This window comes from Vombatus ursinus, unplaced genomic scaffold, assembly GCF_900497805.2.
Source record: "Vombatus ursinus unplaced genomic scaffold, bare-nosed wombat genome assembly UNPS02014801.1, whole genome shotgun sequence".
Lineage (NCBI taxonomy): Eukaryota > Metazoa > Chordata > Mammalia > Diprotodontia > Vombatidae > Vombatus > Vombatus ursinus.
Window position 1 is genome coordinate 5,543,211 of NW_020954579.1, and position 25,937 is coordinate 5,569,147.

Consider the following 25,937-nt stretch of genomic DNA (forward strand, 5'->3'; position numbering starts at 1 on the left):
CTTTTCGGCGTATGACACAACTGTTGTTGTTGAATAGATTCAGTTGTATCCAACATTTCATGGCCCCACGTATCATATTGTCCGTGGGGTTTTCTTGTCAAAGATACTGGAATAGTTCACCATTTCCTTCTCCAGTGGATTAAGGCAAACAGAGGTTAAGTGACTTGCTCAGGAATCATATAGCTAGTAGGTGTCTAAGGTAGGATTTGAACTCAGGTCTTCCTGACTTCAGACCCAGTGCTCTATCCACTGAGATACCTAGCTGCCTTGATACAACCTATTCTGAGTGCTTTATCCAAGGTCTCAGGGCTTCTACAAGTCTAACCTCCAAACGCTGCTGTTTCAAGGTCAGTCTATTCCCCAGAAGGGAGTCTCCTGCTGTCCATCTTGTAAGGGGTGCACCTCTCCCTGCCTGACTACCCCACCTCTCTCTTGTAGCTCTCAAGGGGGATGGAGGTCTCTACAGCAGCCTCCCACCAGCCAAACGGGAAGAAGTGGAAAAGTTGCTTAACAGCTCATCGGGAGACACCTGGCGACACCTGGCCGGGGAGCTGGGCTACTTGCCCGAGCATATAGACTCCCTCACCCGAGAGGACTGCCCTGTCAGGGCTCTGCTCGACAGCTGGGCTGCCCAGGACAGCGCCACCCTGGATGCCCTCTACGCTGCCCTGCGCCGGATCCAGAGGGGAGACATTGTGGAAAACCTCTATAGCGAGTCCACTGCCACCTCCCCCGTTTGAGCAGGCATTGGGGCTCCCCTCCCTCCCCTCAACCCCTTACCCTCAGCATCCCACAGGGCAGAGCCCTTCAGATGTGAAGGAAACTGGAGAGGGAGGAGAGACTTCCTTCTACCCGAAGGGACATTCGCCCTCTTGGCTAATGGTTACCCACTGGGGTGTCTCCTTCTCACTCCCTCAGCAGGTCCTCAGATCCTCTTTCAGATTGTCAGACGCTCGAGCCAAATCCCCAATAAGCTCCCCTGGAGAGCAAACCCCCTTCTCTCCAGGGGGTAGAGGTCAAAGGTCAGGGAGTGGGCTTCCCGTTCTTTTCCTCACTTTCCCTTTCTTGACCATCCTGATTTCCATCTGTGATAGCAGCCCCTCTACCCTCACCTTCCCCTTTTTCATGTGGCTCCCTGATCCCTACCCCTCCCTCCTGCCTTCTGGTTATGGAGAAGGGGCTTGGGGTGGAGGGTAAGGAGAAAAGACATTCTCTTCCCCCCACGACCACAAGTTCAGTGACAGAAAGGGGACTTGGTAAGAGGCAGGAAGGTATGGTCATATGCACTTGACACTGTGAAACCTGGGAGTGAAAAACTGTCTTCTAATGAACTTTTAATCCTAACTGCTCTATTCCTACTCTGCCCTTCTGGTCAGTCCCAGGCAGTGAAAAATGACAGAATCTTATATGGACAGACTTGGCAGGGACCTAAGCAACCACCTAGTTCCTCTCCTTTTACAGGACACTGAGGCCCAGAGAGGGGGGAATGACTTGTTCAAGGTCACACAAACACCCATAAGTGATGATGGATTCTTCTCCCTTATAGGAAAGTAGGAAAGAGGAAAACAGGGAAGTTTCCCTTGCAGGCACAGGCTCACCCCTACCCCAGACTTCCAGGTGTCCCTACTCCTTTGCCGAAGGGACCAGGGTCATAAGACAGGACTGTTTTGATTAATATGTGATGGAGTAATCCTGCTGACGGCTACTACCCTTGCTGGGGCCCCCCACCATCCTATCACACACACACACACACACACACACACACACACACACACACACACATTTCTCTTCAACAACCATTTTTTGTCTCTTGGGCTAGGTCAGGATCCTGTCTCGGGAAGCTGCCAGAGAAGATTCTGAGGGAATTTGGAATCTGTCCTCCCTCTTTATTTTCTTCACCCTGGGTTTGGCGACTCCAGCCCTGAACCAAGCCAGTGATCCCTCCCTCCCAATACCCCATTCCCTTCAGATCAGGAGAACAGAGGCAGGCTGGTCATACAGTAATGCCTTTTTCTCCACCCCCACCCTCCCACTCCTAGGCACCTTGGGAGGGGCAGAGACTTACTTTCTCTGTGGTTGCAAGCCCAGTTAGGTAGGGATGAAGGATGAAGGCTGATCAGATCTTGGCTGGGGACAGGGCAGGAGAGGATGAGTTTGAGGGGTGAACTTCAGGATCAGAGAAGCAGGACAGCAGGAGGATTAGATTGTGCTCAGCAGAAGATCTCTCCCGGGTATTGGGGACCTGGAAGGGACTCCTCTTCCATCATGGCCATCAGGCAGATGAAGGACAGAGGGGAATGATCCTCATTTTTATCAGTGGAATTTCTACTACCCTCTGTTCCTGTCCCGATTTCCTCAGGCCTGGAAAAGTGATGTTGCAATAACTGTGATCCTCATTCTACTTGTCCTGGAGTAAAGAAGAGATCCCAGGCCCTGGGAAAGGCCTGTTGAGTGCCCTTTCCTTTTGGCTTGGGAGAGGGCCCTCCAGGCCCTGTGTAAGAAAGCAAGGATTTTTTTTTTTTTTTGGCATGGAGGCAGGGTGGGATCATGAAAGAAACTGTGGAAACCCGGAAACTGTATATAATGCCATCTCTTTGACTTGGTTCTGTCTGGGGGAATGAGAGGCTTGTCCTTCTGGTCACTCCCTGAAGTAGAGTTTTATTTATTTCTCCCTCCTTGGAGGAGGGGGTTGGCATGGGGTTGGGGGTGGGAGCTGTTCCACTTGGGAGAAGGTTTTGCAAGTATGTTTTAGCATGAGTATGGGTGCTTGACCCCTCTAACCCTGAAATCACCTTTTTCACCCCACCCCCATTGGGTTGGAGGTGACATTCCCCCTTTTTCCCATGGGAGCAGGGGTGGGGGGACTTTTGTCCACAGCCTCCAGATCTGTCTCTCTGTTTGCCCACCCTCCAGTCCTCAATACCCTGTCCCCTTGCATCCTGTGTAATTGTCTCTTGAACCTTCTTGAAACCAACACATAAAACATAAAAGATGATAATTAAATAGGAAAAAAAAAATACAGATTTTTTTTCGGGAATAAATATTGAGGGAAGAGGAAAAAATGGAAAGGAGGGGGAACCAGGTGTCTAATCCAGGCTTCAAGATTGATTTCCCTCACCCCTCGATAGGGAAAGTTTTAAAACAAAATCAAGTAAAATTTTGTGGTCATGAAGTGGTTAATTTTTCTCGCTAAGGAGAAGAGTTGGAGGGCAGTAGGGAACTATTCTCACTTCCACTCCCTCTTCTGAGGCTAGAGAGGGAAAGTGAAATTGACTAGGCATGAAAATGACCAGCAGCGAACTTGACCCCTATGTCACAAGTGAAACTGATCACAGGGGAACAAGGGACTTGATGAAGGGAGCTTACTTACTCTCCAACACCCACAGCCACTCGGATGGCCTGGCCAGTAACCAACCCCCTCCTAATGAGGCTGATTCCAGATGTCAGTCGGGACCTCATCCTGCAGTCAGGCAGGGAGGTCCCCCTACCCGGTTCTCCAGGGAAAGGCCTGAGCCAAAATTCCCAAATCCCTTGAATCCTTCCTTGGCTTTTGCCAGCCTGGTTCAGCTTTGATCCTGACCCAGCTGGTGCCAGCTCTTGGCACTGCTCTCAGCTACTGCTGTTCTCTGTTGCCCTCTTGTTCCGGGCCCTCCTCTCCCATATTCAGCCCTTCTGCCCTCCTCCTCCTCCTTCTTCTCCTCCTCCTCCATGTCTCTGGCTTCGTAGCGCAGGGTCTGGGAGTTTTCTTAGCGTTCTTTGGCCCTCTACAGCTCCCTGGCTCTGTCCACTAGAGGTTCTGGCTCTGTGGTAGGCTGGGAAAATTGGAGGATGAGTGTTAGGCTCCATCCTCCAAAGGAAAAACAAACAGTTTCAGCCTTTGGCGCCCAAGGAGAGAAGCCAAAATTGCCTCAGCCAGAAGTCAGGACAGTTTGAGGGATTGGAGATCATTGAGAGACAGGAGGAGGAGGAGGAGAGGTATTTAGGCTCTCCACTCTTTCTTTATCCTTTAATCCGGCAAATTGAAAATATTCTGTTGATATTCTGGATAGAGATTCAGATAAAGGAGACCCCGACCTTGCCCTCAGGGAGTTCCCAACCTGAGAGGGAAAGACAGAAGTTACCTACAAACTAAAGAATCTATTGGTTCTTTACAAACTAACATGCAGTAGAGCTGTGAATTGGTGTAGTAACTGGACTCTAGTTGTTCTGAAAAGTATCTGGAATGTGGCAAGAAAAGTGGCTAGGCTGTATCTTTGGTTCCAGTATTTGCCACAAGAAAGTCAAGAACCAAAAGAAAGGTCCCATATATGACAAAATACTTGTAGCAACCTCAGTGGGGAGACCCTCCCATCTCAGGCACCTGCCAAGCTGATGGAGGAACGGAGGACACACCTTCAGAACAGAGCAACATATAAACCAGTCAAAGGAATAACATACAAACTGAACCCTATTCTCCCAAGAAGGCAAAGGTAAAGGAGTGATGAGACCCCAGGGGAGATAACCAAAGAAACACTGCCCAAAGTGTGGGAAGACTGTATTTTGAAGGGTTTTCTAGAACTAGAACTTTGCTTGTTTGTCATGCCCATCTCTTTCCTGACCCCATTTGGGATTCTCTTGGCAGAGATGCTGGAGTGAGTTTGCCATTTCCTTCCCCAGCTCATTTTACAAACGAGGAGATTGAGCCAAGCAGGGTTAAGTGACTTACCCAGGGTCACACAGCTAGTAAGTGTCTGAGGCCAGATTTGAACTAAGGAAGATGAGTCTTCCTGACTCCAGGCCTGGCGCTCTATCCACTGTGCCACCTAGCTGGACCTTAGAGATCACCAACACCAGTGCCCCCTTTCACAGATGCAAAAACTGAGTGATGTGCATGAGACCACACAGGTAGTAAGTAAATAGCAATTCTTGGCAGTGGGACTGGAGTCAGAGGACCTGGGCTGGCATGCCCACTCTCACTTACCACCTGTGTGACTTTGGGCAAGTCATTTAATGTGTTGGCCTCAGTTTCCTCATCTATAAAATTGGAGGGTCAGGCTAGATAGCTCCTAGGGTCCGTTGCAGCTCTAAATCTGTGCTTGTAGGAAATGTAATTCCATCCCAGATTTCTAGCTCCAAATACACAGCTCTTCCTATTATCCTACTCAACCTCCTGGGGGAGTTGTCTCTACAATGGCGGTTGGAAGAGAGGGGCTATTTGGATTTGGATAACTCCCCAGTCTTGGGAAGAATCTTTCTAGGGGAGAAGGAAAGGAAAACTGAAGTGGAGATACTCTATCACTCAGACCCAAATATCCCAACCCCTGGCCCTCTGTTTTCACTCTGGGGCATCCTCTCTCCTGAGAGAGGCAGGGGCTGGAAGCATATTTCAGAGAGTCATACTCATCAGAGGAAGAAGTGCTATAGTATTAATGGTACCAATTTAGTGCTCCTGTTGGGGAGACAAAGGGCCCCCCCCCCCATCAGAGGGTTCTACTGGAGAAAGAATTCCCAGCTCCCATCTGAGAAGTCCACCCTCTTAGGCCCTCTTTCTCTTGGCAGTCAGACCTTAGCTTAAAAAGGCCATGGTCTCCCACTGCATCCTGGGCCATCTTCAGTTGTCCTGATCTATATCTGGCCACTGAACCCAGATGGCTCCTGAGGAGAAAGTGAGGCTGGTGACTTTACACAGCCCTCCCTCATTTAAATCCAATTCATTTTCAAGTCATGACATCTTCTTCCTGAAGTCATGGTCCTTTTTGAGAACGAAGACAAACCACACACAACCACAGTCCTCCAAGCTGAGTATAAGCTGTGGGCAGAGACTTGTGCTAGGTATTAGGAGGAGATTCAGAAGAAGTCATTCTTGCCCTCAGAGAGTTACCAGTATTAGAGAGAGAGAGAGACAGAGAGAGAGACAGAGAGAGAGACAGAGAGAGAGAGACAGAGACAGAGACAGAGACAGAGACAGTTGTTAACCACACACTAATACACCACTTGGGGGTTTTTGAATTGAATTTCCATTCTAGAAAGCCTCCTCCAGGTTGAGGGGTGGGAAGGAAAAGACTTCCTCTTTCTTTCCTCAAGCCTTTTCTTTCCTCATTTCTAATCTCAACTCCTCCAATTGTAGCTCCTTCCATTCTACTTTACCTCCATGATAAGCTCTGGGAACTAATGTTTGACACAACTAGAGAGTCCTCCCCCCATTTCTTATCCTAGTTCTCATTGTAGCCTTGACCCATCTGCTCTTATCCTGACCTCAGTAGGATCAGATTATAGGGGATCCCCTGCCTTTCCCCCTCATACACTTTTGGAGGACCTAAAGTGTGTAATTCTGTCGCTCCAAAGTCTTCCACTCATCACATTCCTGAATCACAGCCCCTCTTTCTCACCCTTGGAGTGTGGGAAGCAGAAAGAAGAGAAACTCAAAAATCTTCATCCCTCTCCAACATCCTGGCTCCCCAACTTGGGATGGGGGTGGGGAGAAGGACAGACAAACCATTGGAATTAGGGGACTTGGTCACTTCAGGGGCTCTCTTTTGGAGAGGAGAAACCAGGGTGAGGGTTGGAGTCAGAAGGAGACGCTTCCCAAGATGCCCTGGGGTAGGGGGGTCTGCTGACCATATGTCTGTGAGGAGACAGCTTCTTAGTAATGCAAAGCAGATTCCTCTCTTGCTCTCTGGCAGCTGGTGGGCTGATTGCCAAGGGAGAGAGGGAAGAAGGGGGCTTGGGCCCCAAGATGTCTGGGTATAGCAATGTTTGAGACCCAGAAATCTGGTCTTAGGAGATATTGGCCAGCAGTTGCCCCCAATGCTCTTTCCCCTTCTCTCCCTGCAGCCCTTCCTCCCTTCTCTCAGCATTTCATTGCCTTCATGTTAAGTCCCTCACACTCCCAATACCCCTACTAAGAGTTTCCATATTTCAGTACCCCACCTGAGCCTGCCCTCTTTCTTGAAGTATCCCAGGTCTTAAACTTTTTCTGCTTCCATTAAAGCTCTCACTCCCTCCTAGTCTGCCTGAACCCTTGAGGTATCAAGGGCTGATAATGACTTCATGTGTTATACTTCCTATTGGCATTTAAACAGAGTTCATAGATTAGATCTCCATTGAATCCAATTCCCTCATTTTACAGATGAAGGAACTAAAGTAACACAAGTGGCAACTTGCCCATCTTGAATTTAACAACTCGTCCCCTGATCCAGTGTTCTTGCCACTACACAGTATAGGAGAGAGAGTTGGGCTCCATGATTTCTCAGATCCATTCCAACTCTTACATTCTAGGATTCTCTAAGGGTATGCTTATGCAAGGATTGCAGGCACTATGGCAGACCCAGCTGGGGAGATAGTTCCCATTTGGAAAGGGGCTTTTTAGGGGAACCACTCAATTTTTATGACTCAGGCAGCCACCTTATTCTGCCTGGTGTAACACTAGCCTTGCTCTTCCACCTCATTGGCTGAGATTGTCTTAGACAGCCCCTCCTGTTCCTCTTAGTTCTTTTCTATCTTCCCAGGGATGCTCTGAACAGTTCTATCCAACTAGATAGATGGAATCTTAGATAGAAAGCCTTATCTTTGTATCTGCTGCTTCCATAAGACTGGGAGCTACCAGAAGGCATGGACCATCTCTCTACATTCTTCTAAATCTCTTGCTGCTATGCAACTAGGACTCTGCCCTCAAAGAGATTTCATGTTGGACATCAAATTGTCTAACGTAGAGGCTGCCTAGTGTAAATTCCACCCCACCTTCCCTGCCCCATCCCCATCAATTAATGTAATCACAGAAGGTTCAGACAGCTGAACATCAAGGGTATAAATTGGTTTCAAACTAGTTAGTTAATCAGTTTGGGAGTGAAGTACTTTGATCGTTGGATAAAAACAGATGATGCCACGAAGGAAATGTCTTGTGCTTGTCTGAAAGAATTAGACATACCCAGGGCCCATGTATAATCCAGCAAGAGAGTTGGAATAGTGCATTACAGTATGTGAGTTGAGTGGTGGTCAAAGATAAAGGATTCATGAGAGAGCTTTGCTCTTGAGGGAAGGAGGAGCAAGTTTATAGTTAATTTACTCCTCCCTTCTCCCCCAATCCCCTATTGACCAGGTGATGATCTTCACTTTGAAAGGTCAAAGATTTGGAGTTCTCATTGGCTATTAGTCACAGTCTCCCTGAAGCAGCATCTGTATCAGCAACTGAGGAGCACACCAAGGACAACCGAGGCACCCTGAGGGAAGGGCAGCTTTGGTGTTCTAAAAAGGCACCTACCCTCAGAGCCCAACTAATCCCTAACAGGAATGTCCTGAGTACTTGATGAAAGGGGTGGGGTTGGGTGAGGAAGACTTTCAGAGAGTCTGAATTTACCCTTTAGACACATGTGCTCTTTAAGTTTGAGCCTACTTTCCCTAAGGATCTTGTGAGTGGAAGGGAAGAGTGTACCCTCAGTTTGGGGAAATGTTTATGTAACAACTGTCCTTGCTATACCTTAGTAATTATTAATATATACCGTATACTCTTAGTAAATATACCCTTTCTAAAAGCCAATTAGCACTGGCTGATAATCAGTGGGATGCACACCAGTGGGGGCTTATGGGAGAAAGTATTTTAAAAAATAAGCTCTTCCTGGTTACCCCTAGAACCATGAGGGGAGAAGTAGTAATAGTAGCTATCCACTCTCTTGCCAGTGAGAGTGGGAGTAGGAAAAGTGGTCCTGGAGGAGGTATTGTACTAGTATACTAAAAAAAGCTATGAACTTGCAGCAAGAAGGATCTAGGTTTGAATCCTCCTCTCACTGTTTACTATCTATGTGACCATCGGCAAGTAATTTAACTTTTCTGAGCCTTCATATCTCATCTGTAAAATGGGAATAATAATACCTGTGCAACTATCTCATTGAGCTGCTATAAGTCTCAAATCAGAATATGTGTAAAGCATCTTCTAACCCTTAAAGTGCTTATGAAAGTATCAGTGACTATTATTATCAACATTACTGTCTAGTATTTTTATTCCAAGTGAAAGTTGAAGGGCAAAACATCTGTGAAGTTTCTTGGCTCTTTCTTCTCCCTTCTTCTGTGCACCTTCTTATTCATCTATGCAGGTCCAAAAAGGGGAAGCATCTTGGCATCCTATCAAGGCTCTTCCACAGTCCCAATTTGTGGTTTCCTCTAATGATCTCCATTCCTATACCCTAACCTCTTCCCCCCTCCAACCTCCCCACATAATCCCATCTGGAGCTAAGGCCAAAAGAATGTCCAAATGATTCCATTAGAGAATTGTGTATAGGAACATTCCAGATCCCACCCCCCCACCCACTCAAAGTGTACCCAGTCCAGCCCTGTTCCGCTGTCTTCCAGTACATCTTAATCCCAGATTCCCTTTCCCTGCAATCCTTTCTTCAGCTTCTTCCTGAAATATTCCCTATAGAATTCTTTGATATCTGGGGTTGAGACTCCTCCTTGGGCCTGGTCTGCTCCCTATGGAATGACCCCAGGAATGCTTTTTCCTCTCTTCCTTTCAATTCCATTCCTATCCCAGTCATGGTGGTTATTGGAAGGGGTGGAACCTTCCAAGGGCACAAATGTCTCCATTAAGAAATTTCTGCTAGAAAATGCTCTACCACCTTTCCCTGGAATGAGAACAAATAAAAAGGCAGCTCCCAACTGCAGTTCACCTTACCATTCCCTCCAGCTGGCTCTGATCTTAGTACTGTGTGTCTGTCCCCTTGAAATGGGAGTGGCTCATTTCTCTGTTCCATCTCTTTTATTGCAACCAGCTCATCCCATCTGAAGTGAGTTTTCAAAATGGTGTAGGAGACAGTGAGGCATTTGGCTGGGTAAAATATAATACTAAATCAGATGCTCTTCCTGGGCTTATTTGTTTTTTTTCCTGCTAATGTATGTTTGTATGTGTGTTATCCATATGTTTACACCCACATATGACCTTAAGTTGAAGAGAAGGTACTGACTTGAAATCACCCTCATTTCATATAGATAGGGAACTTATGGACAAAGAACCTCTCCCCACTAATGCAAGTCAGCACCTTCTCTTCAACCTGTGGTCACAGATAATTGCCGAGGGCAATGAGAGGTTTAGTGATTTACTCAAAGTCATACAGCCAATATGAGTCAGAGGCAGAACTTGAACTCAGATCTTCCTGTCTTGGATACCATCTCTCTATACGCCAGCCTTGCAGTGTAGCATATATGTCTGTGTGTTTTATATGGAGTATATATGTGTATAGATACTGGTTTATAAATGCAGGAATATGTGCCAGGAATGCAGAATGGAGAATGACTTTGAGTCCTTCCCTTAGCTTTTTTTTTTTTTGGCTCAAATACATTTATGTGCCAGACCCAGAGGATTTGGTCGAGGCTAGGGTAGTGTTCAGGCAATCCTTGATACTTTAAAACCATCTAACTCCTGTTTCTTTGACAGAATATTTTAAAATGAGTTTAGGGGTATAGTATCCCCAGAGGACAATGAAACAGAAGTTCTAAGGAATTTTGAACCCTAAAATAACAATAGCTAACATGTATATAGTGCTTTAAGGTTTGCAAAGTTCTTTACAAATATTATCATACTTTATCCTCACAACAGCCCTGGAAGTTAGTTGATGTAATCATCCATATTTTACAGATGAGGAAACTGAGGCAGACAGAGGTTAAGCGACTTGCCCAGGGTTACATAAATGGCCATGGCAGGATTTGAATTCAGGTTTTGCTCATGCCAAGTCCAGCACTCTATCTGCCATCTCACCTAGCTGCCTTAATAAAATAAGGTTGTGGTCTGAGACAAAGGATTCAAGCATGGGTGGTGGGATGGGGAGGTGGGAAGTGGAATAGTGGGAGAGAAGAGACAATCTCAGCCTAGGCAACCTCTGCCTGGCTATTTTTGGCAGCTTCTTGGATGTTCATTATTGCTCATAGGTTCTGGACATGACTAAAGAGATATCAGCTTACTCTTATCAGGAAGAAACTTTCTAGTCACTCCACCATAAAAGATGATAATGAGATGACAAGCAGAGCCCTGAGAAGACAAAGGTGGTAACTTGGCATCTACCCACCAAGTGGAGCAGCTGGCAATGACTAGAGGGGAAATACCAGATAGAGACAATACACACAGTAGAGAGAAGAGCTATCAACAGTAGACATAGCCGTCCTGCTGGGTCGGAGATATGAGCTGCTCTGGACAGGGATGTGTCTCCACTACACGTATTCCCTATGTATGTACCTTCCACGTATATTCCCTGACCACATGAACTTGCAGCCTGTTTCCCTTCCCATATGTCCCCTGGCCATATATGTTATTTACATGTATTTCTTCCATGTGTGGTCCTCACACACTTGTGTTGCCTGTGTGTGTTTCCTTCCCCACCGGAAGTGTGATAACCTGTGGGAGAGAGTACCCCATATGCACATGGGAATCTTGTCACTTTAGTTATCATGTTCTTTGTTTAGGTGTCTTGCTTGAACTAATATACTCTCTGGATAATTAATTGGTAAATATAAATGCACTGGTGGGGGTTTGTGAGCTAGGGTTTGAGCTACAGAGTGCCGTCAATATTGGGTAACTTTCTTGGGCAATCCACATGTAAGACAAGGTGCCCGAAAGGCTAACAGGGGTTTTCTTTTCTTTCAGGGAAAAAGATAAAAATATAAACATATGAGTTTATGTGTAATTACAGAAATGCAAAATTGGAGAAGTGGGACTTCATGACTGAATAAGTATATCGTAACTAGTATACTTATACTTCAGAGATCTAGGATTTCATAAATGTTGGTCCTTCCCTGACCAACGGAATGCAAACTCCCTTTGGCTTAGGAGGTAGACTTCCTGAGTTACTGTATTTTTAAAAAATCTTTACCATGCAACTACCACCATGGAGAGCCTCTTCAAATTTAGTTGGTCTGGTCCTTGTAAGACAGACATATGGAACATCCTTGGCCCATACTTGAGAACTTCAGGTTGGTAAAAATGAAGAGAACTTGCTTTCCACTGTTTCAAACCCTTTTCAAACTTGGGGGCTTGTCTCTGTCACAAAGAGGCATCAGAAGAGGGATTTAGTGGCGAGACTTGCGTACAACTTACAGCTAAATCCCTTTCTATTCCCATCCCAGGAGTGTTAGTGGTCCCTTTGGAGATGCCACCATCTTGAAGGGTTGCTAGTATGTCTCCTCACCAAGACTTTCCATCTCTCATTTCTACGCCTTTGCATTAGCTGTCTCTCATGCTTAGAATACAGCCTGTCTTTACCTCTGCCGAGTAGAAGCCTTCTCTCCCTTAAGATGCACCTGGAGCTTCATCTTCTGCAAAAGCCTTTGCTAATTTTCCCCAGTTGTCTTCCCTCCAAAACCACTCTCCCTTGTATTGAACTATTTTGCATATAGTTGTATTTATTCACCTTATATTTACACTGTAAATATTTATACATGTTCTTATTGTTTCTCTCATTAGAATGTGACATCCCTTTGAGTAAGAATTGTTCCATGTTTTGTACATGTATCCCCAGGATCTAGCACTATGCCTGGCACATAGCAGGTGCTTAATAGATACTTGCTTGAATGAATGAAACGTATTTATTAAGTACTTACAATGTGCCAAAAACTGTGGTAAGGACTGAGAATACAAATAGAAACTTGAGATAGTGATTACTTCCGAGGAGCTCCATCCAAATTGGGCAAGACCATACAGAAGTTCAGTTACTAGGCAGATGGAAAGGTCTGGAAATCCTAAGATTCAAAAATAGGATGACAAGGATATGAATAGCAAGGCCCAGAACTTCTTGGGTTATGTAGGTAGATCAGAATCAGTGCTGGGAGACTGCAGGGTGTGGAGGCTGAGCAATGGTAAGGCCTTGTGGTCCTCCATTTTGTTTGTTGTTGGTTGTTGTTTGTCTTTTGGGGTCTCGAAGAGGACCACAACATCAGGAAGGTGAAGTCATGACTTGCAAGAGAATTGGATTTAAGTGAGGAAGGGCTGTGCAAAATTACCAGCCTCACTTTCTCCTCCAGAGCCATCTAGGTCCAATGGCAAGATATAGATTAGGACGAGGGGAGATGGCCCCCAGTCCTCCATATCATCAGAAGGAATGGAATTGTTGACTCCTATCTCATTCAAGTCCTGTGAATACTCAACTAGCCTTGATAAGAGAGGAAGTAAAGGGCTTGTGTGTCTATGTGTGTCTAGGGGTGGGGAGTCTTCTCAGCTCCTGGCCATCTGACACGAGTTCTGGGTCTACCTAGGGCCTGAGAGGAAAGGAAGAAGGGGAGTATTTACCCTCCTCAGTGGAGATGGGTTCCTTCGGTCCAGGCCACCCCAGATGGGTTCTGAGCTCCAGCATACCTGCCCTCCCCCTGACCAACACACATTCCAAGACCTCCTGGGATGTTTAGGCTCCACCTACCAACTTCTGGTAGTTTTCCTTTCCCAAATTAGTAAAACTCTGCCCATTCTCCCCAAGTAATTGCTATCACATGGCACAGAAATATTTACAATGAGCTACATAAATAATTACATTGTTATTCCCACCCTCAGATCACACAAAGAGTGTAACCTCAATATTTCTGAAAGAAGCTGTTTTAGCACATGGTGACTTTAGCAGAGATGGAGACTATATTTTCCCAGTGTTTCTAGACCTCGCCTTTCAGTTTTCCCCTGCCTTCCCCTCTAAGGTATCTTCCACTCCTCTGCACTATGGCCTGATCCCCACCTCTGCCCCACCCCCCAGTGGACCCCCATTGGCACTCTTCTCACCCCACTTCCATTTATCTGTGGCATCTCTGATGAACATCTCTGAGAGCAGGGTCCAGCCTGCAGTTCTATGGAGCAACATTTTTTTTGAGGCAGTCAGGGTGAAGTGACTTGCCCAGGGTCACATAGCTAGTAAGTGTCTGAGGCCAGATCTGAACTCAGGTCCTCCTGACTCCAGGGCCAGTGCTCTATCCACTGCACACCCCGCTGCCTCTGGGGCAAGATTTTGTTAAAGGATCTCCTGTAAGATGCCAAGAACTGTCTGATAAAGGTTTATTGTGCTAGCCTACCCCCAAGGTTTTTGTTGTTGTTTTTTTTGTGCCTTGATTCAAAGAAACAAAGCCATTTCAGTATGAAACAGAAAGAAGACTACTTGACAGTTTTTGAAATAGCTCTCACCAACATGGCGTAATTTACGCGTGTGAGGCAGGCAGGGCAGGGAAGACAGAATAGCAGAGTCAGGGAGCTCGAAGGGAGCACCCGGTCCTCTACTCCAGCCTCACCTGAACAAAAATCTTCTGCACAACATCAGTGATGAATGACCCATCTAGCCTGTGGGTGAGACATTCCAGTGACACGGCATTTGCTTCCTTCCAAGGCAGTCTGTTCCACTTTTAGACAGTTCTTATTGCCAGGAAGTTTTTCCTTACATGGAGCCAAAACCCTGCTTCGTTCAGGCATCCACTTAATCATCCAAGGTACCTTTCTCTCTAATCCAGCTTGATGGTGTAATGGATAGAGCAATAGACTAGGCATTAGGAAGACCTGGATTCAAATCCTGCCTCAGACAGATTTGTCTAAGCAAGTCACTTATCTCCTTCAGCCTTAATTTCCTCGTACAGAAAATGGGGATAAAAATAACACCTATTTTGTAGGATTGTTGTGAAGATCTAATCGAGAAGACATGTGAAGGGCTTTGCAAAGCCTCAAGTGTTCTAGATAGTATTATTTTAATCCAATGGCCCAACTCTCTAGGACAACTCTTGTTACCTGGACTATTGCAATCACTTGAGGTGTCTTCCCTTCTCCATTCTCCCACCTTGCTGAGCTTTCTTTCATCTTACTGTGGAAATAACATTTATGCATAGAGTTGAACATGTTACTTCTCTGATCAACTCACCTTCCCTCCCATGGCTCCTTTTTGCCTTCCAAGTTATGTTTAAACTCCTTTCTTCATCCATATCCATGTAATATGGAGAAGGAAACTGAATCCCTGAGGGAGGTGAAGTGATAAAAACAATAATAATAGCTAGAATTTATAGAGCAATTTAAAATTTGCAGATCATTTTATATATGCTAGCTCATTTGATCCTCATAAAAACTTTGTGAAGGAGAGGAGAAGGAGGAGGAGGAGAAGAAGAAGAAAAAGAAGGAGGAGGAGGAGGAAAAGGAAAGAGGAAGAGGAGGCAGAAAAGGAAAAGAAGGAGGAAGGAGAGGAGGAGGAAGAGGAGGAGAAAAAGAAGGAGAAGAAGAAAAGATGAGGAGAAGGAGGAGGAGGAGAAGAAGAAGAAAAAGAAGAAGGAGGAGGAGGAAGAGGAGGAGCTAGCATTTATACAGCACTTTTATAAGGTTTGCCAAGCACTCTACAAATACTGTCTCATTTTATCTTCACAGAAATCTTGGAAGGTAGGTGCTACTGTTATTTCCATTTTACAGATAAGAAAACCGAGGTGCAGACTTGACCTTCTTTATGCGGCTAATAAGTAAGTGTCTGAGGCCACATTTGAACTCAGATCTCCAGGTCCAGCGTTTTATCCACTCTGCCACATACTTATCCATTTTATGAATGAGGGAACTTGGGTTGAGAGGGATAAAATGATTTGCCCAAGGTCCCAAAATGAATTACTGGCAGAGCTGGGACTAGAACCCAGGTCTCCCTGCTTTCTGCTTCCATCACCCCACAGGAAAGCCAGGGGAGGCATATTTGGCTAAAATGACTTTCCTGAAACTTTTCAGATCACACTTGTATAGGCAGCTACCCAGTACTGGTCACTGTTTACTTCCATCGACTTGTAGAGCAGCTTCTGAGACAAAGGGATTGAAATCCATGGCTTTTATTAGCCCACTAGGGCTAAACTCACTCACCTGTGACATTTTAAACTCCAGAATCCCTAAGAAAGAATGGAGAGTGGTGGGAAAATTCTTGGACTGCCATCCAGTGATCACAGTTCTAGCCCCATCTCTTCCCCTGACCAGCCACGGGATAGGGAAGCAGTCTCTGAGCCTCATTTTCCTCCTTTGTAAAATGAGGAGGATGGAGTGAAAAGAAGTGGATTTGGAGTCAAAGAAACTGGTTTAAATCTCAGCTCTGCCATATGGTACTACAAGCTGATTGACTAGAAGATGGCAGAGAGAGTAGGGGATGATGGCTGTGTGAGCTGTCCCAGAATCTCTGTAAGTAGCAATGAGACTTTAAAGAAATCACTTCACTTATGGGCCTCACTTTCCTCACCTGTTCAATAAGAGGGTTAGAATAGCTGGACTGTAAGGTCTCTTCTAGTTCCAGCATTCCCTGGCTCTCTGATCTAAGCAGGGACAAGACAGAACCAGGCACAGGCTTTGGGCACTATGTGCTTCCCCCCCTCCACCTCTCACTGTGTGTCCTCCTGGGTTAACACGTGGGAAGGGCATGTGCCCAGCTGGTGCAGCATGCCCAGCTGGCCCCAACCTGCCCCAGCTCCTCTCTGGGGCAGATGCCAGATGCCTGGGAGCTGGGCAAACCTAAGGTGGTGAGTCAGACTAGGGATTGGGGAAGGGAACACTGAGATCCAACATGGGCTTGTCGGTCCTGCCAGGGGAGGAGAGGTGTGTCAGGGTACTGGTGCCAGGGGCAAAATAGTTTGGCTCCCATTGGGCTAGGGGTGAGGCCAAGGGCAACCCCATGACGTAACAAAGACATAGAATGTCAGAACTGAGAGAAGCCTGAGAGATTATTTAGTTATCCTCCTTATCTTACAGAAGAAGAAACTGAAGCCCAGAGAAGAGCTATAACCTGCTCAAAATCACTCACCTGGTAGGTGACTGAACTCCCTTACCTACCCCTGGGCAGAGCAAGGGCTACAACTGATGCCCAATGCAATACTTTTTCCTCCTCTGCGGTCTCTCTGCCCTGGGAGCAGGGGTGCCTACAAGTTGTTGGCAAGGAGTCAATTTCTAAGGACAATTCTTTGCTACAGGCTGGGTGCTGACTATGATGATGTTTTCATCTGAGAGGCAGGTCAGGATAGTGGATAAAGTGCTGCACATGGAGCCAGGAAGAGCTGGGTTCAAATCTTGCCTCTGACATCTGCAAGTAACCTCTCTCAGCCCTTTCCTCATCTATAAAATAGGGATAATAATAACATCGACCTCACAGGGCAGTTGGTAGGAGCAAATTAGATCATGTATAGATGAATGGGGGGGTGGGGATGATCTACTCAACACTGGAGTAAACATGAAGCAGAGCTGACCTGACTGAAGACTAGAGGTCAAGTACTTCAACCATAAGTCTCACCCATACATAACCAGTCAAGCCCTCACCTCCACCCCAAATATGTAAAGTGTGTTGCAAACCATAATGTTGTTGTTTGTTCAGTCATTTCAGTAGTGTCCAACTCTTGGTGACTCCATTTGGGGTTTTCTTGGCACAGGTCCTGGAGTGGTTTGCCATTTCCTTCTCCAGCTCATTTGACAGATGAGGAAACTGAGGCCAATCAGGTTAAGTGACTTGCCCAGAATCACACAGCTAATAAGCGTCTGAGGCTAGGTGTGAACTCAGGTCTTCCTGACTGCAGGCCTGGGTCTCTGTCCACTGAGCCACCTAGGGGCCAGTCAATCAAGCAAAACAAATTCCCACCTTGGCTATGCCCAAAAATATGCATGTAAATATTTACTTTGAATATGTCATCTCTCTCACTGTAGTTCTTTCTTATAGTCAAGGCAAGGCAGGGGTCTGGTTAGCTTCCCAGAGGTTCACACACCAAATCTCTCCTTGTTTTCAGAAAGCTCCAGTTAGAAAAGCATATTCACTTGGGGTTGGGCATTATGGCCCCATATTAACACCTGAGGCAGAATTCTTCATCAGATTAGCTAGCTGTCACCTTGGGCCCTAGGGAGATGAGTTAGCTGGGCAAATCACTTCCCTTCTGAGATTCTCCCTTCAAAATGAAGGGGTTGAATGATGGTTCCAGATGACTGAGATTTAAATATATCTTTCTTTTCTGTGAAGGAATGGTCAACTTTAACAGCAGAAAGTTAAATGTGTTGCAACAATCACTACAGTTTCTCCTTAACTTTTTTTTTTTAATGAGAAGTGATTGTTGTACCAAAACAAAAGGTATCCATAAAAAATAATAACATTAAAAGGAGTGGGCATGTGTGTAGATAAGATAGCTTTTATGGTTCTTTTGAGCTCTGACATTGTTTGGTTTTGTGATTCTGCAGAGGGAGAGTTCAGTCTGACATGCCTTGGCCTGAGTGTTGGTATTCATAGAGGTGATGGGGGTGAACAAGGGGAAATTGTGAGGATATAATAGGCCCATGGAGATGCTGCCTGAAGTGGGTGCTTAAGAGTGGAGATGAGGAAGGTGACTGAGAACAAACTTTCCCCCTTCACAATTATCCAGGGGCTGATTCTCTTCAAGAGCCCCCTTCTTTCCTCAATCCCCAGCCCCCAACTCCAGACTGGCAGGGACAGCTGTAGACCCTGGAGGGGCTCAGCCCATGGGAAGAGGAAAGTGGATCCCAGATCAGAGCCTGTCTCCTTAACCCTCGGGCTGCCAGTCATCCCCAACCAACCTCCCCAAACCCCCACTCCCTTCACTCCCACCAGTTAAGGGAGGCTGGCGCCAGAGAAAGACCTGGCGCTTTGCCACACGGGGATGGGCACAAGAGACAGAGGCTCGCTGCAACTTGCCGTTTGGATTGACATTTCCGTTTAAAAACACCTGCTTCTCTCTCCTCCCTACTCTGTAACTTCACTGCTGGTCAGGTTAAAGAAAAAAAATGGGCCTCCTGGGCTATTAGCTTAGTATCTGCATATAATTTGCATGTCATTTCCATCATGGTTCTCTTTGTACCACAGCACACTAACAGTGCCCCTAACCCTAACTTTTCCCTTTCTTTTCGTAACTTGTTAAAGTCCTATGTTGGCTCCATTCAGAAAAACAGATTGCACTTCGCTAGTCTGTGTGGAGTCTCCAAACCATGGGGTCAGGACCCCAGCAAATAGAAAGCTAATAATAGCTAGCATTTGTATAGTACTTTAAGGTTTCCAGAGCTCTGTAGACACATTGTCTTATTTGATCCTCACAACAACTCTGAGAAATAGGTGCTATTATTATTCCCATTTTACAGATGAGGAAACTGAGGCAGTTTCCCAATATTACATAGCTAGTAAGTATCCAAGGCAAGATTTGAACTTAGATCTTCCTGACTTTAATTCTATTTCTTTTTTTTCCTCTTTCTTTCTTTTTTTTTAGACAATTAGGGTTAAGTGACTTGCCCAGGGTCACACAACTAGGAAGTGTCAAGTATTTGGTCTGAGGTCACATTTGAACTCAGGTCCTCCTGACTTCGGGGCTAGTGCTGTATCCCACTGCGCCACCTAGCTGCCCCTCTAACTTTAATTCTAGCACTGTGCTCTTAGCACCATCTAATTTTTCAGCATTTGTTGATGGTCACTTATACTTCCTAACATTACCCAAGAGATTGGATGGGGATGGGCGGGGTGGGGCTCCATGGTGTTTTTGGATTGAAAATTTTCCCTTTAATCTCTCTCTTAGAGGCTCATTCTCTTAGGAAGTTTTAGCACTCCCTGCACTTGGGCAAAGACTTCTTACTGTACAACAGCGTGATCAAAACTCCTGCCACAATGTAAAGTTAGATAAATTATATATTCATTCATTTATCCATTTCTCCAGACAGCATGGTATAATGAGAAGAGCCTTGGAACCAGGAGAACTCAATTTTCCTCTCTTCTCTCTGATGTTTAGTATATGTGTGACTAAGTTACTTCATTTTTCTGATCCTCGGTTTCTTCATGTGTAAAGTAGGGAAAATAACAGTTGTATCTTTAATAGCTCTTTGCCTCCCAGGGTAGTTGTGAGGAAAGCACTTTGTAAAGCTTTAGCCACTAAGTTATTTTTAAATACACTTATCAAGCATTTGATGCACTAAAGGCTCTGGAGTGCATTGTCTCTTCATTTAATCCACCTTGATGGGATTTAGTAAAAACATTAGGTTCTTACAGTTGCTCTAGGCCAGATGCTCACTCTAGGTTCTTGGGGACCATTCTTTGCTTTCTTGATGGGTCACAGAAGCATACTTCAAATCCAGACTAAAACTTCTCTTTCTATAGCCACTTAAATATGGTCCTTCATTTTTCATTCTTTCCTTCCTTCTTTCCTTTCTCTTCTTTTCTTTCCCTTCTACCCCCTCTCTCCTTCCTTCCTTTCTTTTTTCTTTCTTCCTTTTCTTCTTTCCTTCCTCCTTCCCTCTTTTCTTTCTCTTTCTCTTTCTTTCAAATTCAATTTCATTGTATTTTCAGTTCTGAGTGCTCTCCTTCCCCCTCCTCTCTCCCTCCTCCATCAAGAGATAGGTAGTACAATGGATAGAGCACTGGACCTTGAGTCAAGAAGACCTAAGTTCAGATCGGTCTTCAGATATTTACTAGCTGTTTGACCCTGGGCAAGTCACTTAACTTGTGTAATCTTGGGCAATAACTTCCCTTTTCTAACTAACAAATCTCAAGTCTACCTATGTGAGGAGACAGAGCTATCTTTTAGCAAAGCTTCATGGCACTGGAGCCCCACAGAATTCATTGCTCTTTTGAGAGACAGCATAGTTCAGGGGAAAGAGCCTTGGCCTTGGAATCAGAAGTGCTGAATTCAAATACCAGCTTGAACAATTTCCACTAGCAGGGGATTAAGCAAGTCACTTAATTTATGAGCCTCAGTTTTCTCATCTGTAGAATATGGATAAAAATATTTACAATGCCTAATTTATGGGGCTGTTGGGAGAAAAGTGATTCTTAAACTTTGAGGCACTCTATATAAATGTGAGCCAAGAAAAATTGACAAAAAGAAAAATGACAAATGCTGGAGGGACTGGGGAAAATAGGCAAGTTAGTACACTGTTGGTGGAGCTGTGAAGTGGCTCAGCCATTCCGGATAGCATTTTGGAACTATACCAAAAAAGTAATTAAATTGTACATTCCTGTATAAAAACTCAGCAATATCACAACTTGTACTATACTTCAGAGATCAAAGAAAAAGGGGAAAGGATCCTTATATACAAAAAATATTTAGAGATGCTCTTCTTGAGGTGGCAAAGAATCAGAAACTGAGGGGATACCTATCAGTTGGAGGATGGCTGAACAAGTTATGGTGTATGGATATGATAAAATACTATTGTACTGTAAGAAACGATGAAGGGGATGATTTCAGAGAAAACTAGGAAGACTTGTATGAACTGATGCAAAGTAAAGTGAGCAAAATCAGGAGCACAATTGACATAACAACAATATTGTAAAGACAAACAACTTTGAAAGACTTAAAAACTGATTAACCCAATGAGCAGCCATAATTCCAGAGGGCTCACAATGAAACAAAGTGCTAATCTCCAGACAGAGAGGTGATGGAATCAGAGGCAGATTGAAGTGTATATATTGACATGTCAGGAATTTGTTTTGCTTAATTACACATGTTTGTAATGTATTTTATTTTTCTTGCTTTCTCAACAGGGGGGTAGAAGGGCTGGGGGAGAAAAGTGGACCTTAAAATAAAATAAAATTGAATATAAATGTGAACTATAGACGTTTCCTTTTAGTGAAACCTTCCTCTTCACATCTGTGCCTCAGCGTGGTGTGCAGGTGATCCTAAGTTTTCAAAGGTTAGAACAGAACAGATGTCCTGGAAGATCTTAGTAGAATGAAAAGGCTTTGAGTAGAGATCTGATGATAGATGGTGCATCTGCTATCAGAGGATCAATCCAAGTGTGCAGAGACCAATCACCAGAAGCTTGCCCCCAGGTGATGAATTTTTGGCCCCTAGGAACCTGCCTACTAAGAGATCAGGGGAATAAATTCAAAAAAGTAAACCTATAGGCAAATGTATATAGCAATCTATCATCTAATAAACTTGAGAAGACAAAGTGCTAGGGAGGATACTCTTTATTCCTCAAGAATGACTAAAGGAACTGGAAAATCGCCTGGAAGAAAAAAAGTTTAGATAAGCATTTTATATCATATGCTATAATAAACTCCAAAGGGTAGGCTATCTAAATATAAAAAGTCCTGTATGGAGGGTGGAGATGGGAGGAAGGGGAAATGACTTTTGTTCATTGAAAAAATATTAAAAGTTTAAAGTCATGTCATAAAAATTAGAAAATAATAGGTTATATATTGTAGTTTTGGCTAGTAGAACAATTTGTAACCAGACAATTTAGAATAGATCATAAAAAGACAAAACAAATCTCAATTACATAATATTTTTTAAAAGTTTTGTAGAAATAAAATCAATACAACTAGAATCAGAAGAAAAGATATGGATTGGGGAAAATATCTTCTAAACTTTTTGCTTCTCTATTCAAGTCCTTCAAAATCTGACTTCAATATACCTTTCCATGCTTATTCCAAATGATTCCCTTTCATATATTTCACAGTCCAGTCCAATTCACCTTCTTCCTAGACCTTCATAAATGATGATTCATCTCCCATCCCGAGGTCTTTGCACAGGCTGTCCCTCATGCTTGGGATGGCCTTCCTCATTTTTGCCTCTTCAAATTTCTAGCTTCTATCAAAGTCCCCCTGAAGCACCACCTCCTCTATGAGGCTTTTTTGATCATCCCAGATGCCTGAGCTTCTCTACTCCCTGAAATTATCATGTATTTTCTTTGTGTATATTTTGTATCTATTTATATGTATACATGATACTTTTTTTCCTGATACAATGCAAGTTCTGTAAGGGCAGAGATTTTTATTTTTGTCTTTGTATCTCCAGCACCTAGCCCAGTGCATAGCACATAGTGGGCCCTTAATAAATACTTGGGCAGCTAGGTGGTTCAGTGGACAGAGTGCTAGGCCTGGAATCAGGAAGGATCATCTTCCTGAATTCAAAGCTGGCCTCATAGAGAAATCTATCCTGCCCTACAGGAAAATAGAAGGGGAAGAGGATAAGAGAAGGTAGGGGAGATAGAAGGGAGGGCAGATTAGGGGAAGACGTATTCAGAATGAACGCCATCTTGGGGTATGTGGAAGGACGAGATGGGGAGAAAATTTGGAACTCAAAATCTTGTGGAAGTGAATGTTGAAAACTAAAAATAAATAAATTGATAAGAAAAAAATAAAAACAAAGCTAGCCTCAGACACTTACTAGCTGTGTGACCCTGGGCAAGTCACTTAACCTTGTTTGTCTCAGTTTCCTCATCTGTAAAATGAACTGGAGAAAGAAATGGCAAATCACTCCAGAATCTCTGCTAAGAAAATCCCAAATGGGGCGTTGAAGAGTCAGACATGATTGAAAAACAACTGAAATAAATATTTACAGATTGATTGATCTATATTAAAAATCTCTGGTAAAAGTCTGATACCTCTAATCTGTAGGTAATTGATACAAATGGGATATGAACAATTTTCAAAAGGGGAAATTAAAAATGATCAATAACCATTTACAATTTTTCAAAATTACTAGTAACCAGAGAAAAATGCAAGTTAAAACAAACCTGAAGTGTCTTCTCACATTCATTAAGCTAGCCTAAGTGGGAAAACTTATCATCAAGGGGTCGATGGGAAGACAGGGACACTAATTCTCTGTTGGTAGGACTATGAATTGCTTTAAACATTGTGAAAAATAATTTGGATTTATGCAAGAAAAATTGCTCAATTTTCTGTACCCTTTAACCCCAAGATTCCACCACTAAAACTAACCAAGGAAGTTACTGACAGCAAGGAAAGACCCATCTTTACAAATATATTCATAGCAGAATTATTTAAGAACCAAAAGCAATAAACAAAATATGTGCCCAGTGGCTGGGAAACTGATGAACAAACTGTCATATGAATATAATGGAATATCACTAGGTCACAAGGAATGACAAAAGGAGGCAGCATAATACAGTGGAAAATAATGCTGAATCTAGAGCTATACTTCAAGGTCTAGCTCTGCCATTTAGCCACTGTATGACTTTGGACTAGTCATTTAACCTCTCTGATCCTCAGTTTCCTCATCTATAAAATGAATGGGTTGGGGGCAGCACGGTGGCACAGTGAATAGAGCACTGGCCCTGGAGTCCAGAGCACCTGAGTTCAAATCCGGCCTCAGTCGCTTGTCACTTACTAGCTGTATGACCCTGGGCAAGTCACTTAATCCTGATTGCCTCACAAAAACCCCCCAAAAAACAAAAATAAAATAAAATGAATGGGTTGGACTAGCTGACCTCTAAGGTTCTTTCCAGCTCTGTGGTCCCATAAAGGTGAAAAAAATATTCAAAAAAATGTAGAAAAATTTATATGAAATGATGCAGAGTAAAGAAAATTGAGCCAAAAGAACAGCATACAATGACAACAGTTATGTAAATAAAGTCAGCACAGAGACAACAAAAATCTCATTGAATTTTAGTCAGTGTTTGTACCACATTGTCAAGGTTAAAAGACATGTTCTTCCTTTTGTTTAATGATTAATAAACTAACTTTTAAAAGGAATTTACTTCATAAGGGACTGTTGGGAAATGACCAATGTGTTTAAACTAATAAAAATTTTATTTTTATTTTCAATTCCACATTCTTTCCCTCCCTCCATTCCTTCTCCCATTTATTGAGAAGGGAAGAAATATGATACCAATTATACATATGTTTCTGTTGTTCAATTGTTTCAGTTGTGTTCGACTCTTTATGACCCCATTTGGAGTTATCTTGGCAAAGATACTGGAGTGGTTTGCCATTTCCTTCTCCAGCTCATTTTACAGATGAGGAAACTGAGGCAAACAGGGTGAAGTGACTTGTCAAGGGTCACACAGCTAGTAAGTGTCTGAAGCCACATTTGAACTCAGTAAGATCAGTCTTCCTGACTCCAGGTCCCAGGCTCTGGGCACTATGGCGCCACCTAGCAGCAATTATACATAAAGAGTCATGCAAAACAGATTGTGAATGATTTTTTTTTTAAATATAGAAAATGCGTAAGGAATAGAGAAGCTGTGATTGGTGTCTGTGGAGTCAATAGCCACAGGCCTGAAGTCCTGGGTCCTACAAGGACTGAAATAAGTAAATTTGTGAGGCTTTTTAAAAACCCCTAGGTCAGCCACTTCTTCATTCTTCTTTGGACTCCACTCCTGCCTCTCTGGACTTTCTCTATCTTCCCCTTCACCTTTTCAGCTTCCTTTTATGTGCTGTCTTCCCCAATTAGAATGTAAGCTCCTTGAGGGCTAGGGCTGTCTTTCTTCTTGTATTTGTGTAACCTTGACCTTTTTAAGCTAAGGTCTTTAACAGGGCTCAGTTTGACTGAGGCAAACCCATTCAGTGATAAAGGCTGCGTAAGAAATGAGGCAAAGAATGGCCTCTATTACCCAGTTGGGTCTCTAGTTGGCTCAGTGTGAATGTAAGTAGCAATAGTTTCTGTTTTGGCCAGAAACCCTGAGGGTCTTCCCCTACCATATTTTTTTCCTTTCTTTTTTTTTTATCAATTTATTTTTAGTTTTCAACAATTACTTCCATAAGCTTTTGAGTTTTAAATTTTTCTCCTCTTCCTTCCCCCCCCCTCTCCAAGATGGTGTGCAATCTGATATAGGCTCTACATTCCTCTTAAACATATTTTCACGTTAGTCATGTTGTAAGGAAGAATTAGAACCAATAGGAGGAACCACAAGAAAGAGGAAACAAAAAATTAAAAAAAGGTGAAAAAAAAAGAGCCAACAGTATGCTTGGATCTGCATTCATACTCCACAGTTCTTTCTCTGGTTGTGGACAGCATTTTCCATCAGGAGTCTTTTGGAGATGTCTTAGATTCTTGCATTGCTGAGAAGAGCTAAGTCTGTCAGGGTCAGTCATCACACAATGTGGTTGTTACTGTGTACAACATTCTCCTGGTTCTGCTCACTTCACTCAGCGTCAAGATTTTTTTTTAACTAGGTAATAGGAAGTCATGAACATGAGAGAAGCCAGCTATCTCCACCATCTCCCTATCCCTAGCTTGCTAGACTTCCGAGAACTCTTCCTTTGAGTGGGAGCTGGAACTCTCCTTTAGTT

The 25,937-nt window shown here is 44.0% G+C and overlaps 1 protein-coding gene across 1 annotated transcript in view; it reads left to right on the forward strand.

Moving 5' to 3' along the window:
• The window catches only part of NGFR (nerve growth factor receptor), a 29,389-nt gene extending 26,748 nt beyond the window's left edge, over window positions 1-2,641 (forward strand). The window contains exon 6 of the mRNA XM_027873009.1: window positions 439-2,641. Coding sequence (XP_027728810.1) covers window positions 439-740 — 302 coding nt within the window. The 3' untranslated portion in view covers window positions 741-2,641. The remainder of the gene's footprint in view (window positions 1-438) is intronic.
• Window positions 2,642-25,937: the final 23,296 nt, after the last annotated feature.